Raw genomic sequence first — 18,416 nt, forward strand, 5'->3', positions numbered from 1 at the left:
CTTTGTCAGATCTACACTTCTTAGGGCCAGTTGTACAAATATTTAATCCGTGGATCAGCAACTTTTATCTTCTGAAATCGGTAGCAAGGCTGAAGTTTAGCACTGGTTTAAGGTTCAAATATGTAGAAATAGCCAAATTCATGCTTGAACCGAAGATGACCCGCAGCTAATCCACCAAAATCGGTGGGTTAAATTCCTGAACCAAGGCTGATCCACGTTGTTTGTACAACTATGGCTACTCCTCATTTTTTCAAAAAAAAGGACGAAGCAGTTCGTTGGATTTTGATATAAGCCTATGCGCGCATATGCCTATTATAGTTGGGCCTTAATATACTTTTGTACATCTTCACAAATTTTCGATGAGTTTGATTCAATAGCTCTGTTCCTTTGGGAGGTGGCAAAGTACTACTAGTAGCTTACTATAGCGATTTTCAATGGAACGCACTTTCAACGACGAATACAATAGGGGTATTCACGATTCGATGCAAATGCTCTTGTATCGTTGTAAAAGTGCAAGAGTGTAACATTTTCTTAAACTTAAATAACCAAATATACACTCTTTACACTTTTGCTATACCCTAACCCTATTGTAAAAATAAAATACAATGGTACAAAATTTGTCTTTTGTAGTTGTAGCAGTAGAAAAATAAAATTTAGCAATCTTACACCTTTTTGGTGCACCGGATCGTGAATACCCCTAATACAAATCGTATCTACTCGGGAAGAAGAGCATGAGCAGATGATAGCAATAGATTAACCAAAACGTCTACTATTGGTAGACTACCACCTTCAATGGAACAGGGCTTTGATTGAAGGCTTGGCCACACCGAAGGGTACATACGGTAGCGGTACGGGTACTTGTATGAAAAAAATTCCAAACTGACACATCAACGTTCACATGTGGAATTTTTTTCATACAATTACCAGTACCGCTACCGCATGTACCCTTCGGTGTGGCCAAGCCTTGAAGCGACGCCGCACAGTGCGTTGATTGTATGGAGATGTTGGAAAAAAATCAAATTTTTAAAAAAAAGTTGAGTTTGGAAAAAAAATTGTTTTTAAATGTAATAACAACACGAAATTTCCACGCCCCCTGCCACGCCCACTTCTGAGTGTGCATATTTATATCTAGAAAACGGCTTGCACAATTTGAATAAAATTGAAGAAATTTGATTATCTAGGCGAGTTCAAAAGTACAAAATAGAGTCGACCCTATTTGCCCCCTGCCACGCCTACTTTTGTATACATGATTCGATCCAGGAACTTGTATGTATGGGAATTCGGGAAAAAAATAAAAAAAAACAAGTGTTTTGCTAAGATTTCTTGATTTTCAGGCTCTAAATTTGATTGCATATTTAGTTTTGACTTCATTAACTGCAAAACACCACGCAATCGGGCTGTTGGGTTGGAAAAACAAACATCCAAAAGCTCCCTAGCTGAACACATTATGTAAAAAATACTCGTAAACAAACACTTGTTGCAAGAGAAAGCGCAAGTTTCTGCAGACAAAACTTACTTTTTTTAAAAGATATAATTGTTTTCTTTCTTTAAATAAAAACACTTTTTTTCCATCTGACCCCTCTCCAAATATATGGCTTATCAAAGTTAGTACTTACCACGAACAAAGAAGCTTTGATTTGGACTCTCAAAAAAAATTTAAATTTACATGTAGAAAAAAAAATATGCAGTTAGAATAATTATAATTTCTCTCCTGAATGATAACCTAGCAAAAAAATATCAAATGTTCCTTATTTCTTCAGTAAATGGTCTTTTAACCGGTAACTACAAATCTTAAGGCTTGGCCACACTGGAGGGTATGCGGTAGCGGTACGGATAGCGGTGAGGGTACTTGTATGAAAAAAATTCCAAACTGACACATCAACGTTCAGGTGTGGAATTTTTTTAGTACAAATATCGTTACCGCTATACCGTATACCCTCCGGTGTGGCCAAGCCTTTAAAGGCTTGGCCACACCGGAGGGTATGCGGTAGCGGTACGGGTAGAGGTAACGGTACTTGTATGAAAAAAATTCCAAACTGACATATCAACGTTCAGATGTGGAATTTTTTTCATACAAATATCGTTACCGCTACCCGTACCTTTACCGCATACCCTCCGGTGTGGCCAAGCCTTAAAGGCTTGGCCACACCGGAGGGTATGCGGTAGCGGTACGGGTAGAGGTAACGGTACTTGTATGAAAAAAATTTCAAACTGACATATCAACGTTCAGATGTGGAATTTTGTTCATACAAATATCGTTACCGCTACCCGTACCTCTACCGCATACCCTCCGGTGTGGCCAAGCCTTAAGGCTTGGCCACACCGGAGGGTACGCGGTAGAGGTACAGGTAACGGTACGGGTATTTGTATGGAAAAAATTCCAAACTGACACATCAACGTTCAGATGTGGAATTTTTTTCATACAAATATCGTTACCGCTACCCGTACCTCTACCGCATACCCTCCGGTGTGGCCAAGCCTTTAAAGGCTTGGCCACACCGGAGGGTATGCGGTATAGCGGTAACGATATTTGTACTAAAAAAATTCCACACCTGAACGTTGATGTGTCAGTTTGGAATTTTTTTCATACAAGTACCCTCACCGCTACCCGTACCGCTACCGCATACCCTCCAATGTGGCCAAGCCTTAAAGGCTTGGCCACACCGGAGGGTACGCGGTAGCGGTACGGGTAGCGGCAACGATATTTGTATTAAAAAAATTCCACACCCGAACGTTGATGTGTCAGTTTGGAATTTTTTCCATACAAATACCCGTACCGTTACCTGTACCTCTATCGCGTACCCTCCGGTGTGGCCAAGCCTTAAGGCTTGGCCACACCGGAGGGTACGCGGTAGCGGTACGGATAGCGGCAACGTTATTTGTATTAAAAAAATTCCACACCCGAACGTTGATGTGTCAGTTTGGAATTTTTTCCATACAAATACCCGTACCGTTACCTGTACCTCTACCGCGTACCCTCCGGTGTGGCCAACTCTAATTGTTTTTTTTTTTTTTATTGATCTTCTGAGGATCTCTGACAACAGAAAATTGAACTTAATCATAAATTAACTGTCGATTTATTCATTCAGACTTTTTACCATTGACCTATTATATATGGACTGCTAATCGTTTGACTTTTCCATACAAAAATTGAAAAAAAAATGATTCCACATCTTTCTAGCTCTACTAGCTGTATAACCTTAGACGGCGAAAAGAGGAAACTTTTAGTGAGTGACATCTGTCGTTAAAAGGTAGGGCTTTCTCTGTTTTTCTATATTTGTTCCTTTCGCACTTCGTCAAAAATGTTGCACTTATTCTCCACTTTTTTTTAGGGCGCTAGTATCGCGAAGAAACAAGTGGAACCAACCTGAATATGCTTCTAGCAGTCCATATATATTAAGTCAATGCTTTTTACCTTGAATTTGGCATACTTGCTTCACATTTTTGGCAAATTCTTTTTTTTGATTTTTTTCCACTAGTCGCCGCACTGTGCGCCGACGGTATGTAAATCCACCATTTAGTTTGACATCTGGCTCAAAAGCTTCAATTTTCACTACAGCTACAAAAAAGAACGCACATTCTGACTTTTGGAGGAAGTTCTCAACCGACTACCTAAAATCTGGCAAGCCTGTTTTTGTGCGAATCTTGCTACATCAGCATTTAAAAAATGCACGTTGCACCTATTAAATTGTTTACATATTCCCACCAATAATTAATTTGAGCTTATAATAATTATTGCTGTGTTTCATTCCAGATAAAAGTTTTCTTTTTTTTATTGAATCAAATTACGTTCCACTTAAGCAAAGTCAAATCTTGCTCATTCCCATTAAGTAAGCTTAAAAAAGCAACAGGTTCCGGTGCATTATTATTTGAAGAACCAAACTAACCAAATTTTTGTGCTAAAATTTAAACCGGCTTTATTCATTTATTTAATTAATTATAAATCAAATAAATAACAATATGAACGCCATTCACAAAGGTTGGTTTAGCGAAATCCAAGATGACCTTTGGCCAGGTCAATGTTTTTCTCTGAAAGTTAAGAAAATACTTCACGAGGAAAAATCAAAGTTTCAAGATATCAAAATTGTCGAAACGTAAGTAAGTTTTGCAAGGGTTTTCCCCTCTATTTCAAAGCTTATTTTTTATAATAGAGAAACTTTTGGAACGTGCCTGATTCTTGATGGAATCATTCAATGCACTTCTCGTGACGAAATGTCTTACCAAGAGATGATCTCATTCTTGCCTTTGTGTTGTCATCCGGAACCTCGCAAAGTGCTTATTGTTGGAGGGGGTGATGGCGGTGTTGCCCGGGAAGTTGTCAAGCATCCTGATGTCGAGGAAGTCCATCAGGTGGAGATTGATGACAGAGTCGTAGATCTGTCCAAGGAATATCTTCCAAAAATGGCATGTGGCTTTGACCATCCCAAATTGCGTCTTACGATTGGAGATGGCTTCGAATACATGAAGCAACACAAGAATGAGTTTGATGTTATCATAACAGATAGCTCTGATCCAATTGGGCCAGCTGTTAGCTTGTTCCAAGAGAGCTATTATGAATTGATGAAAAATGCTCTCCGAAAAGGTGGTATCGTTTCATCGCAAGGAGGCAGTTTCTGGCTAGATCAGAATTATATTAAAAAAACAATGTCTGGTTGTAAGCAACATTTTGCACAGGTTGCATATGCTGTGACATCAGTTCCATCGTATCCATGTGGTAATATTGGATTTGTTATTGGAAGTTTGGATACATCAAGATCACTTCGCGATGAACCAGCAAGACAATTTACTAACAAAGAAATTGATAAAATGGATTTGAAGTATTATTCGACGGCCATGCACAAAGCTGCCTTTACATTGCCTCGTTATATTGAAAAACATTTTTATGAAACTTAATTCGAAGAAGGAAGTGGCAAATTATGCTGAATAAGAATTATTTTGTACAGAATTATTGTAGATTTAAATAATGTTTGTTGTAATATTTTTTTTTTTGAAAATCGAATAAAAATTTAATGAAATACGACTAATGAGGTGACTTGTAAATGCTTTTAAAAAAATGTATTGGGTTAAATACATTTAAATAAGAAACAACAAAATTATTTTTTCTATTACAAAGGTAGAAGATGAATTGGCAAAAAAAGATTCAGTACCGAATATAAACCAATCCAATTAGATATGGGAGCAGATATCCCAATCGGCGTGTTTATAAGAAAGAATAAATCCTTGCACTTGGATGACAAGGGAGCGACTTTGTTATCTTTCGAAGATTATGTCTAAGCCAGACTAAGGAAAATTAAACTGAGTATATTTTATCGCTGAATAAAAAGAATAATAGAATATTGTTAGGTGTTATGTTACAAAAAAAGCTAAAATCGGTCGAAAAGGAAGAATTTTTGCCATGCAAATAGTTTTTTCCACCTAAATCCAGATTATTACTTACTGTTTTGTTTTAATTTTTATGGTTGTATTTATTAATTATTGTATCTCATACAAAAAAAATAATTTCAACCAACCATTTCAACAAATGGATCTTTTGGATCTTTCGTATTTTAAAACCGGGTCTTAGACTGGAATTTAAATTTATTACAAAGGTAAGAAGCAGCTTCTTTCTATAGAAAATTTATTAAGAGGTGAGTCTAAATTGTCTATGAATAAGATAAACTCCAGGTTTTTTTAAAAGCGACAAAATCACAGCTTATGAAAGAACTCTGGATAAGGTTCATTTTCTTTTTTAGTTTTATTACTTAATTTATTTGGGGGCTTGTGGGGCTTTTCATGAATTTTAGTGTCAAAACTAAAGTTATTTAGGTACCTTAGCCATTTCTTGACTAAAAGTTATGCTATCTGGGAATTAAAAAAAAAATTTTTTTTAACTGCAACTGGCCAAGTTACAGTTACAGGTATTTTTTGACAGAAACGTTGAGCCACTGTTCAGAGCAAGGTTTTCTCTAGTATTCAATGAAAAAAATAATTTTTAACTTTAAAAAATGTCCAATTTGATGCGAAATGTTCTAAAATCAAAAATAATCGCTAATTTAATAGCTATTATAAAACTACTTCTTTAACTTTTTTTAATTAATACATTAAAAAAAACATGAAAAAGTCAAAATACCGTGAAAATTAATTAGACCAGTGCCATTAATTTTTGAGAAAAAATAATATTTACAGCATGGGAAAATTAAGTATAAGAGGTATTTGAAAGTAAAAAAACAACAACAACAACTATAATTTTTTATAATATGTATTAGGGATGTTGCTGCTATTCGGATCCGCAAATGCGGAACATCCGCATGAATTGGGACATCCGCATCCGCCTCCGAATCCGCAATAACGCAATGAAAGAAGTTGGGCGGAGCCGGCGAATGGCGCATACCAATGGGAGTCACATCAAGTAATGGTCTATGACTGTTTTTTTTAGGCAGTTTTCACTAGAGCCCAAATTAGATAATTTCGCAAACTATCTCAAGGGCCAATATGCCAGTAGAGTCTTTACCAATAATTTCTACCCAATCCACAAGGCAGTTTTCCTAGGGAACAATTATTAAATAGATCAGGCTTAATTAACCTACCTCTATGTAACCGACTTGATGCAGAGAAGGTGAGCGGTATTACTTTTTATTAAGTCTAATGGACCTCTTTCTAATTTCTCTCACTAAACACATATAATAAAAATGTTTTTTATAACAACTGTATCATTGTTTTAATTCATTTATATTAATTTTTTTATATGAGATCATAAGCATCCGCTTCCGCATGTTCAGGTGTTAACTTTCAAAAATCCGCATGCGCATCTGAATCCGCGGATCCCTAATACATATGTATATTTTTTTTTTGTTGTTTAACTTTTTTCGATAGGAGGTCATAAAATCTTAGAAAAAAACACGATTTTTGACACCACACTTTTTTTTCGCCCACCCACCCCCTTTCGCCCAATTTGTTTGTGGGCATTTTGTAAAAAATCACAGTACTAATATTTGAGTTGAGCTACTACTTTCATTTTATTTCGATGAATTATATTGATAACTGTAGAAGTTCACCTGTTTGAACATTTTAAACAAGAAAAATAGCATCAGTTGTGATTAATTTTGTTTATACAAAAAAAAAACAAAGTTTAAGAAGGCTACGGCCACGTCCTGAGCGTCTGAGCGGCAATTCTGAGCGACGAGGTGGCCACGTGCTGAGCGGCGATTCTGAGCGGCAATTTCAAAACCCTACAAGTGCAAAAAATTCGATGAGCATTCGGCTCACACGCGGAAGTCCCAAGTTCGATTCCTAAAAGTGCCATTTTTTTTAAATTTTATAATTCTAAATAAAATAAAGTTGGTGTGCCATATTGTAGTTAATATAGATCAACACATAACACCAAAATTTCAAAAGAAAAATTTGATTTTTCAAAAAAAAAAAAAAAAATTCAACATTTTTTCAAAAAAATCAAAAATGCATTTCTTCAAAATTTAATTTTTGATTCATACTAAGACTATATAAATGCTTTTGTATAAAAAAATGTAGAAACAATTTAAAAAGTCGTTTGAGAGAAATTTAGAGTTTAAAAAAAAACGGTTCTATGACAGATACCTTTAATAATGACTTTTGAGAAAATTATACTTTTTTAGGATTGGTGCATCACAGGTATCGTTAGATAAGGTTCTAAAAAAATTTATTCCATAGAATCATCTGCACAATCTAAAAAAACTGCTCATGACAAGTTTGAAGATAACACAGCAACACAAAAAAATATTAAAGTTCTGACCTGGGGTTGCGACTAGGTTTTTCATATAGTTTTTGGGTCGCTGAAACTGAATCCGAAGTCTGTTTTGCTCCATCACGTCAGGTTTTCGAGATAACCTCATAAAATGTCATGAAAACAAAAAATTTATTTCTCTGATCTCGATGTGCGAATATGTTAATTATATAGTTTTTGGGTCGCTGAATCCAGATTCGAAGTTAATTTCGCCTATCAAGTCAGGTTTCTGAGATATCTTCAAAAAAATGTCAAAACCAAAAAAACAAAAGTTTTTATCTGGGGTTTCGACTAAGTTTTTCATATAGTTTTTGGGTCGCTGAAACCGAATCTGAAGTCTATTTTGGTGTTTCACGTCAGGTTTTTGAAATATCCTCAAAAAATGTCTAAACTAAAAAAAAAGTTCTTATCTGACATTTTTTGAGGATATCTCAAAAACCTGACGTGATACGGCAAAATAAAGTTCGGATTCGGTTTTAGCAACCCAAAAACAATATGAAAACCTAGACGCAACCCCAGATAAGAAATTTTGTTTTTTTCTGTTTTGACATTTTTTTGAGGATATCTCAGAAACCTGACGTGATAGGACAAAATTGACTTCGAATCTGGATTCAGCGATCCAAAAACTATATGATTAACATATTCGCACATCCAGATCAGAGAAAAAATTTTTATCTCGAAAACCTGACGTAATGGGGCAAAACGGACTCCGGATTCGGTTTCAGCGACCCAAAAACTATATGAAAAACTTAGTCGCAACCCCAGGTCAGAACTTTTATTTTTTTTTGTGTGGCTGTGTAATTGATCCATCCGTTAAGGCTGTAGCTTCTTAAACAGAGAATTATTCGAGTCCGAGGCTCGATTCCTGTCCCATTTTTTTGTTTTTATTTTAAATAAAAATTTATGTATTAAATCAATAATTTTTCTTCACAAGAAACCATAATTTAGGCTACAAACTTAAATATTGGTCTTAATTTAGAATATAATGTATAGTTCGCCTAAAAAATTCACCTAAAATTTTAAGTCTGACTAAGAAACAAGCACAAACAAATAGGTCGTTCTAAAACGACCAAAACTATCGTGTTTTGTTCTCTCTAAATTACAATAAATTGTTCAAATTTAGAAATTACAAGGTCGAATACTCTAAGCTTTATTTATTAACTAAATAATCAAATTTATTTCATTCAATTATCTTTTGAAATGTGGAAAGTTTTTGCCGTGGTACACTCACCCTTAAGCAAACCATACGCTCAATGGTAGAAGAAAACATTCGTGTACTAGTTTCGAAGGACACCAAAAGTCTATAACACATTTATTTTTTATTTTAAAAGAATTTCAAATAAAACTGCTTTCTCCAAGGGAAAACTATGTTCGGCAACTTTTTTGTACCATGTTCATTGAAATTGAAACTTTTCAGAATAGTAAAAATCCATTTTTCCAATTTCTTATCATCAACATGAAGCAAAAACTGACTCTTCAAGTTTTGCTCTCCAAATTACCATGCTCCTTCTTACATCACTTAACGCACATTCAATCTCAATTTCAATCTGACTTAAATGTCTTTTACAGTAAAAGCAACCCGCCCTCGCACAACCATCACACTTAAATAACACGCAAATCCAATAACCCACTTATCGAACGGTAAAAAGAAATTGCCGTCAAACAAATGATATCGGAATTTCCAACCTTTGCCTGATCAAATATTTTACCCCCCAAGATTATAGCGTGTGATAAAGAATATTATTCCCTATATAATACTGTGGTGAATCGACGACCAAGACCGACCCTCAGATTCACTCTCTCACAAAAAAAAAGTGAAGCACTAGGGTACTGGGCAATTGGGCAACCATTTCAGTGTGCCAAAAAGGATTTTAAGTCTTTTTTTGGTCTGCATTCATGCCAGCGAAGTTTATTTTCAGTCCAAAAAGAGCGAGATTTTAAAATTTAATACCACGCAACTGAAACGGAGGAGGAGGATACGGCTCAGTGTTAATTTATTACGCGGAAAGATGCGCTGCGTGGCTGAGTTAATGCACTGACAGTTAATTGGTTGTTTTCGGCGTTTGGCGCATCTTTCGCGTGACTTAAAAGAACACGCTTCTTAGTAAGATGTGAATCACCTTTATTGTTGTTGTTACTTGAAATTATGATGGTGAATTTTGGAATGAAAAGAGGCAACAATAATCTGAGTGAGTTCGGTAATAAACGGGTGCGATTTTTGGATCATACATATATACGAGTTTTATATTGGGGTGTTTTAATCGATGGGAATCTCTTGAGTTATGTAATGGATGGGCTCACAAATTTTCTCATATTTAGGTTAAGCAATTGAGGTTTTAATATCTCATCAAAAGGAATATGCTTTGAATATTTATTGGTTTATTGCAAATAAAGAATTTTGAAGGTACGAACCTGACCCAGGAAATCCTCAGTATGTCACAACGATCCGAGGCTAGTGTTAACTTAAATAAATCCTTTGTTGTCAGTATTCGGATACGCATGATATCAAAGCGAATATTGGTTCTATGTTCCAAAAAATGTTTTAATTTTTTTTTTGTTGCGTATACGCCATAGTGTTTCGAATAAATTATTCATTGATCTACTGAAATCAAAGGTACCACTTTAGTGTTACAATATTTTTCTGTTTAATATTATTTATTTTGTTACTAATATGTTTTATACAGCACAAAATGGAGAAAATATGGGAGGATACAAAAAATAGGACTAAGAAGTGAATGGGATCAAATAAAATCAACTGGTTAGCGGTGAAGTAAAAGCTTCTTCTCACAAAAAGGAAAATTGTAGCCAATTAAAGTTAAACATTACAAATTGATAAGCAAATTTTTTTGAGAGTCGATCAAATAATGAAATTAAAGAAACTTTTCTCATTTACTATAGAAGACGCCGAAAATAATATCCTTGAATTATTGCTTATAATTTCTACATTTCATACAAACGCAATATATCTTTCTATTTGAATGAAATGATCTAAGCAAAAGACAATTTTATCGTTATCAATAAAACATGTCAATTAAAATACAAAGTAAAGTTGCATATTGGACAAAAATGAGCATCATTACATTTACGCTGCATGCTGCTACTGGCTACACACATGATTGTCCTCATATTAAAAACAAGAATATTTTGTGCATCTCGAATGGTTATTGGTAAGTAAATTTGTCAATGTCGATGGGACATTGTATATATTTTAATTGACTTTGATGTAGGGGTTTAGATAATTTTATACAGTCTATTATAATGTGTATTTGTCTTGACATATTTATTTGACTATATTCCGAATAGTTTGTTAAAGTATTATTGACTTTTCTTTGAGAGAAAATAATTGCAATTGCAAGATTTTTCACAAATGCAACAGAATAAATTTCAATTACATGCGACGCACTTCTTTGAATATTAGTTTTAATTGGGTTTATATGTACAAGTACGTACATTAGGTATTTATATGCATCTTTAAATTTAATATAATTTTTTACTTGCGATATAGGTACTATATATCAAGTTATGCATTCGTACAAAAAAAAAAAGTTGAGATAACATTTTTCCATGACATTACGATGATAGACAATGCGAAAAAAGTGGGTCCCGGAAGTCCGTCTGTCCGTCTGTCTGTCAGTCTGTCAGTCTGTCTGTCTGTCTGTCTGTATAAGGAACTAGAGCCTAAACGGATGGACCGATTGACTTCAAACTTGCTATGTAGCAGTTTTTGGAGACTCTCCAGAGGGGTTTTTGGAATTAATTTTTTTGGACCAAAAATAACGGGACCTGTCATACAAAAATTTCGGAAAAGTTTAATTTCACGAAAACGGCTCCAACGATTTTGTTAAAAAAATTCAAATAATAGTTTTTAAACAAGATCTATCTTTTGAAGAAAAATTTTTTTTTTGAAAATCATTATTAACGGTACCTGCCATAGGACCGCTTTTTTCAAATCGGATTTTCTGCAAAACTACTTATTGTATTTCAACGAAATTTTTTATACAAAAGCATTTATACAATTTAAATATAAGCCAAAAATAAAATTTTGAAAAAAATAATTTTTGGATTTTTAAAAAAATTTTCAAAATTTTTTTTTGAAAAATCAAATTTTCGAAAACGGGACATTGAATTTTTTTGAAATTTTGTTTTTAGATGTTGATTAGTTATTTCTACAAAATGGCATACCAGTTTTATTTTTAAACTTTTTTTTCAAAAAATTATTTATAAAAAATTAGTTTTTTAAAAAACGGCTCTAACGATTTTGAAAATTTTTTTTCTAAAAATGCACCTTAATATATCAAATACAACTGCATACTTGTTTTGTGGGGCGATTTGATTTCAGATATTGTTTTATTTTTTTGAAAAATGAATTTTTTTTGTTTTTTTTTTTTTTTTTTGTTTTTATATACCTACATTTCAAAAGTTTCTATATAAAAAGTCTTAAATATTTAAGCAACTTGAACTCTAAGAGCAAGTTCGTGCGACCCAGTCGTGCATTTTATTTTGCAACATATATGTAACATACCCAGTGGCGTACACTCCCTTGGGGCAAGCGGGGCGGCGCCCCGGGCCCCCCCACCGACCCCAGGGCCCCCACTGGAAACAAGAAAAATTATAATTTTATCATAAGGCCCCAAAAATATTACTTGAAAAATCATTGCAACCACAAATAATACATTAGGGGCCCCAAAAAAGCAAAAAAACAACTTCAGGACAGGGGCCCCAAAAGCCTTTAAATAAAAAAAATTGTTTTTTAAATTAAATTACATTTGTTGATAGATTACTGAATATTACTTTAGGAGCCCCAAAAAATATGACTTCGGGGCTCCAAAAATATTATATGAAGGGTCCCAAAAAATAATTTTTCAGGAACCCCGTTAGTTGAGAGGCAATCAAATATTAATTTGGGGGCCCCAAAATCTATTACTAATGAGCCCAAAAATATTCATCAAATTTTCTGATGGCATGACAAATATTATTTGAGGATCCTCAAAAGCTATTACTTCAGTGGTTCAAAACAATCAAATGGAAAATTTAATATCAATTCAGGGGCCCCAACATAAATACATCAGGGCCGAAAATAAAAACATTACGTTATTGGTGGCATTCCGAATATTACTTCAGAACAGAGGCACCAATACCTATTAATTCTTGGCTCCAAAAAAATTATATTATATAATTATATTATATATATTATATTTTAAGGGCCTCTAAGCACTTAATTTTGAGGCCCCAAAAATAATTTTTCAGGGGCCCCAAAAGAAATAAACTATGTTTGATGATGGAAAATCAAATGTGTACCTACATATTACTTCAGAACAGAGACCCCAAGAACTATCAAATCTAAGCTAAAAAAATTTTTATAGAAATTTGAAGTAAGTATAGCAAAGTGCATTACGAACATATTAAAACATTAAAATAAACTTAAAAATAAATAAGCCATACAAAAAATGTATGGCGTATACGCACTTTTTTTATACAAAAAAACTTCATGAAGAATAAGCACTTTAAGAAATAAAAAGAGAATCCTTATGAAGTTAAAAGGCCCTACGACCGTGGCTCAAAGAACCATTTTTTTGTCATGGTGAACAAATAAAAAATCATAGAAATCAATCAATCCGTTGCCCAGATATCATTAAAAAAGCTGCTCTACTGTACGAATAAATATATTTTTTGGATAAACTGTTAAGAGCCTGATTTAAACGATTTGACTGTTATCGTTAAAGGTCAATTGGTTTGATTAATTAGTCACCAATAGAAATACTAGTTTAAATTTTTCTATACAAAAAAATGTTACGTATACACCACAGTGATCCACATTTACTTTATAAGACGCATTGAAAGTTGTTATAAAATATCCTTTGATACATACAAAATTTATTTGTATTAAAATTTGTTACGAGTATGTAATTAATAACAATATTAATACATTGACGTTTCATAAACAACATAGACAAAAAAAAAAAAAACAAATAAAAATGTAATCAATTATGTCAAAGTTAGAGTTCGATAATTACTTTCCGACTTTTTCACTGATCCACTGATCCACAACAACAATGACTTTATTTTTTTTAACTTGTTATTCTTCATACAAATATTAGAAATCAACTTTTATAATATGAAGGGTATTTTTGTGTAAACATTATATTCACATCGAAATTTAGATTTAAAAACCTGGACAAGTACCTATTGGTATTTATTATCAAACAGAAGGGTTGCAGTATATCTATTTACAATATTTTAAGAGTAGTGGATCGCATTTGCGAAGAAAAGATCGTAATTTGTTCTATGCAAAAATAATTAAAATGATATTCATCAAAAGCCGGTCTCTTAATAAAACCAATTTTCTCTTTTATCGTTAAGTTTCTACTCTCTTGATCGTTAAGTTAATATCAAAAAAAACTACAAGTTGTGCACAATTTTGCACCACAGAGCACTGAATACTGATCTGTGCAAAAGGTTTCCACTGAATTCCCACAGTTCCATATTGAACAACCTGTGCATCGGTTGGGTTTTGCGGCTGCGAAAGAACTCTCCTCATTTTTTGATTAAAACCATTGGTCTGGTTGTGCGCGACTTCAGTTAGCAAACGATCGTACAACGGATACCTTCGAAAGGAACCCAGAGCTCCATTCAACACGGTCTCAAAGTACAATCGATTTATGTTGTGAAATTTAAGTCAAGACCTTATTTTGATATGTTTCATACTATGCTACGGAAGCATTAAAAGTTTTTTGTTTCTTTTTTTTATGAAATTTTAAGTGCGAAATAAAATTGTTCACATTCACGAATGCAAAAGTGACAATTACACAATAAGTTGAGTTATATCGTTTTGTAGTTTTGTTTGACAACCAATTTCAAGTTCAATATAAGGAAAACGAAAGCAGTTGCGGGCGCCTGCTACCAAATATAACGCAGTGAATTGAATGTTAAGTGCTTTTGTACGGCCCGTGCGCGCGCAACGGAAGCCGGACTTGATGTATGGCATAGCCATTCAGTAGTCGCCAACCTGTTGTTTGTTAGCATAAAAGCAAGTACTCTTATGGTGAACCGTAGTAGCTAGTATTGCAAAACGAACGTACTTATACTATCCATAAAGTGTAAAGTGGTTTGTCTGAGTGCGGGAACACTTTTTGGATAACACCAAACAAGGGCTAGACAACATAAAAGCCAGCTGCAAAAACAATTTGACAAGATACATTCGGTAAGTTTGTGTTGTTTTTTGGTGTGTTGTATTTCACTACCGCTATTTTACTTTTTTTTGGGATTGGCTAAGTGATGCTATATGGTTGTCAAATTTGCAAAGCGTGACAATTTGTTAAAAATGCAAAGCTATACGTCAAGTTCAAGTGTAAAACGTTTTGGAATTTTAAAATTTGTCTTTTGCCTTCGAGTTTCTTCGATGGGCACTTGGACAAACGACACAGAGAGTGTGACAAATGTTTTATTAATGGGAGTTATTTTTTTGAGTATTGAGTGTGAGCTTGTGGGTGGATTTTGACAGATTGGTCTACCCTTTTGTTGTTTGTATTTATTATTTTTTTTTTTTATTATTAATAGTGTAGACACAATCTTAGTTATCTATTTTGATATTTTAAGTTAAAGTGTTTATGGTTTTTTTTGTTAAGTTGTTTATGTGAATGTTATTTATGAGTTAAGTTGAGACTTTTTAAGAAGGTGTTTATTAATGGTGTCTTTCACTTAAAATTTAAGGTTAATGACATTATTGTATGTGGCAAGGCTTCATATGTTTTAAGTGGACTATTTATTACAATCATTTTTACGTTCTTTTTTCTTTGTAAATTATTTGATATGCATATGTGAAGGTGATCTCTGAATTGGCAAACTTATAGTGTTGCACCCATTTTTGGGAGAAGTTCAATATTCATTCAAGATTTTCGAAAAGTTTTATTTTTATTTAAATGCAAAGAGATAAAACATTTATTAATTTAAAACTCAAGGCTTCTAGTTTCTGGACCAAAAAGAATTGTTCTATTATTCTTTAATTTTTTTGTTTGGTTTTACTCTCTGTATGGTAAGGATTTGTTGAGAAATCCGCGTCTTTAAATGAAAAAGGAAAAATTGGTTAAATTAAAAAAAGTTATATAAAAATAAATAATTTATGCATTGACTTAAATAAAAGGTGAAAAAAGAGGTTTATTAACCTATAAGTTAAAACTAATATAGATGGAAAAAATATTTTTCGGATTCTTAAAAATAAATTAGTTTTTGTTTTTTCAAAAATCAATCTTTTGAAGACGAAAAAGTGATTTTATTGAAAGTTTTAATGTGTCATACTATTTTTTTTTTTTTTAACATTTTGAAAAATTCTAATTTTTTTGAAAAGCTCTAACGATTTTTTTTTTAATTCTCTGTTGTATAAGAAATTAAATGGCAATTTTCGTTTTGATGTAATAATATAATTAAAACATTTTTAATATTTAAAAAAAAAAACTCAAATGCATAAAAATTAGAAAATAGAGTTTAGGATTTATCACAGTCTTATTTAACAAACCTCACCAGCCAGCTTAGTGCCTATTTTGGTGCTTCCAGATTATTGTATTAAAAACTACCTACATAATAATCTAAAATTGCAAAAGAAGAGACATAAAGTTAAAATAAACTCTTAAGCTTAAAAACTCTTTTTTTTTAGAGTAATAAAACATAAGATGTTAGTAGAGATATACACGAAAAATAAGCTCCAATATCTCACAATAAATGCTATAAAACAAAATGAAACGAAAAATATGTTCACAGTTAAATTTTTTTCTTGTAAAACGCTTATTCAAAGACACTAAATTTTTTCAAAAGGATTTCATCAAAATAAAAAAATGGTTATAGGTAATTGGGCTGTCAAAATTTCGCACGACTTTTTTATCAACGAAGGATTGTGTGATTTGAATTTTTAAGAATTACGTTAAAAAAAAAATTAATACAATTTAAAAAAGGGTTATTCAATTTTTTTTTGGGTTGAGGTCAAAATTCTGCTTTACAAAATTCTGATTTCAAAATTCTGCTTTACAAAATTCTGCTTTTCAAAATTCTGCTTTTCATAATTCTGCTTTTCAAAATTGTGCAAAAAATTAAAAAATGGTTTGAAAAATGTTAAAAAGCGCGCGCTTTTTAATATTTTCCAAACCCTTTTTTAATTTATTGCAGAATTCTGTAAAATCATTTCTTTGAAAATTTGTCATTTTTTAAATTCGTATTAATTTTTGTTTTATAAATGAATAAATTTGAAAATATTAAGAAAAGGATTTTAATATAAAACATTTCCGAAAATAATTAAAAATTTATTAATTTATCAAATAAAGATGAATATTCAAGAATTTGAATATGAAAAGTAATATTTTGTATCAAACAACATCGGTTCCAATTAGTTTACATATTTTATCTGAAAGAAAGTCAGTATATGGAATTAAAAAAATATTTGCGAAACTTAAATAAAATAAAATGCACGACTGGGGCCGCACGTACTTGCTCTTATGATAAAAGTAGCTTTCATATCAAAGTCTTTTAAGAAAAATATTTTCAATTATTTTATATATGTATATTTGATTTTTTGACTATTTTTCATAAGAAATGCAAAAATATGTACATTTTTTGTATGGTATTTCTTACGCTATTAGCTATATTAAAATCACTTAAAGCATTATGTATGTCAGATTTAGTCTAAGTAAATCGTTAGACCCGTTTTCGAGAAAATTATAATAACTTATTATTAACGATGAACGGGAAGAGCCGACATCAAGGATTAAAAAAAAAAAAATTAATATCATATTTCCATTATTCGTATTTTTTGAGAAAAACTAAAAATGCAGTTATGTTAGATTTTCATATAACATTACGTGTGTAAAATTTAATCGAAATCGTTTGAGCCATTTACGAGAAAATTGCAATAACTCATTAAGATGTACGGGAAGAGCCGACATCCGCGATAAAAAAAAAGTTAATGTCATATTTTCACTATCCGCATTTTTTGAGAAAAACTAAAAACGCAGTTATGTTAGAACTACGTACAGCACTACGTGTGTTAAATTTAATCAAAATCGTTAGAGCCGTTTTCGATAAAATTGCAATAACTCCAAAATTTTGTATGAGAGGTATACGTTCTAAGCGAGATATTGAAAAAACAAAAAAAAAAAACAACCTTGGAAATTACGAAAAAAACATCCATACCAAATTTAAAAAAAATCCGTCCACTCGTTTAGTCTGTAGCTGCTTGTACAGATGGACGCACGGACGCACGGACGCACCGACGCACAGACCGACGGACGTCATGACGAAACCCACTTTTTTGGGCTTCTCCATCATCGTAATGTTAGTTTTGATTAAAACCTCGAATTTTTTTTTTTACACGAAACCAATACTTGCCCTATTGAGCAAGTAAAAAATGGTTATAGGTAATTGGGCTGTCAAAATTTCGCACGACTTTTTTATCAACGAAGGATTATGTGATTTGAATTTTTTAGGATTACGTTAAAAAAAATTAATACAATTTAAAAAAGGGTTATTAAATTTTTTTTTGGGTTGGGGTCAAAATTCTTTTATCAAAATTGTGCTTTCAAAATTCTGCTTTCAAAATTGTGCTTTCAAAATTCTGCTTTACAAAATTCTGCTTTCAAAATTTTGCTTTTCAAAATTCTGTTTTTCAAAATTCTGCTTTTCATAATTCTGCTTT

The 18,416-nt window shown here is 32.5% G+C and overlaps 2 protein-coding genes across 5 annotated transcripts in view; both read left to right on the forward strand.

Moving 5' to 3' along the window:
• Positions 1-3,629: 3,629 nt before the first annotated feature.
• On the forward strand, positions 3,630-5,024 carry LOC129916305 (spermidine synthase). The gene is made up of 2 exons (XM_055996165.1): positions 3,630-4,094; positions 4,152-5,024. The coding sequence occupies exons 1-2, from the start codon at positions 3,961-3,963 to the stop codon at positions 4,891-4,893; spliced, it is 876 nt and encodes a 291-aa protein (XP_055852140.1). The 5' UTR covers positions 3,630-3,960; the 3' UTR covers positions 4,894-5,024.
• A 9,178-nt stretch (positions 5,025-14,202) lies between these two features.
• Positions 14,203-18,416, forward strand: part of LOC129916306 (ras-related and estrogen-regulated growth inhibitor-like protein) — a 77,255-nt gene continuing 73,041 nt past the window's right edge. For 3 of the 4 annotated variants that reach the window (XM_055996167.1, XM_055996169.1, XM_055996166.1), the window contains exon 1: positions 14,203-14,939. The gene's annotated coding sequence lies outside the window, so the exon portion shown is untranslated. The remainder of the gene's footprint in view (positions 14,940-18,416) is intronic. The other variant, XM_055996168.1, reaches the window with a different exon arrangement.

Source organism: Episyrphus balteatus, chromosome 3 (assembly GCF_945859705.1).
Source record: "Episyrphus balteatus chromosome 3, idEpiBalt1.1, whole genome shotgun sequence".
NCBI classification, from domain to species: domain Eukaryota; kingdom Metazoa; phylum Arthropoda; class Insecta; order Diptera; family Syrphidae; genus Episyrphus; species Episyrphus balteatus.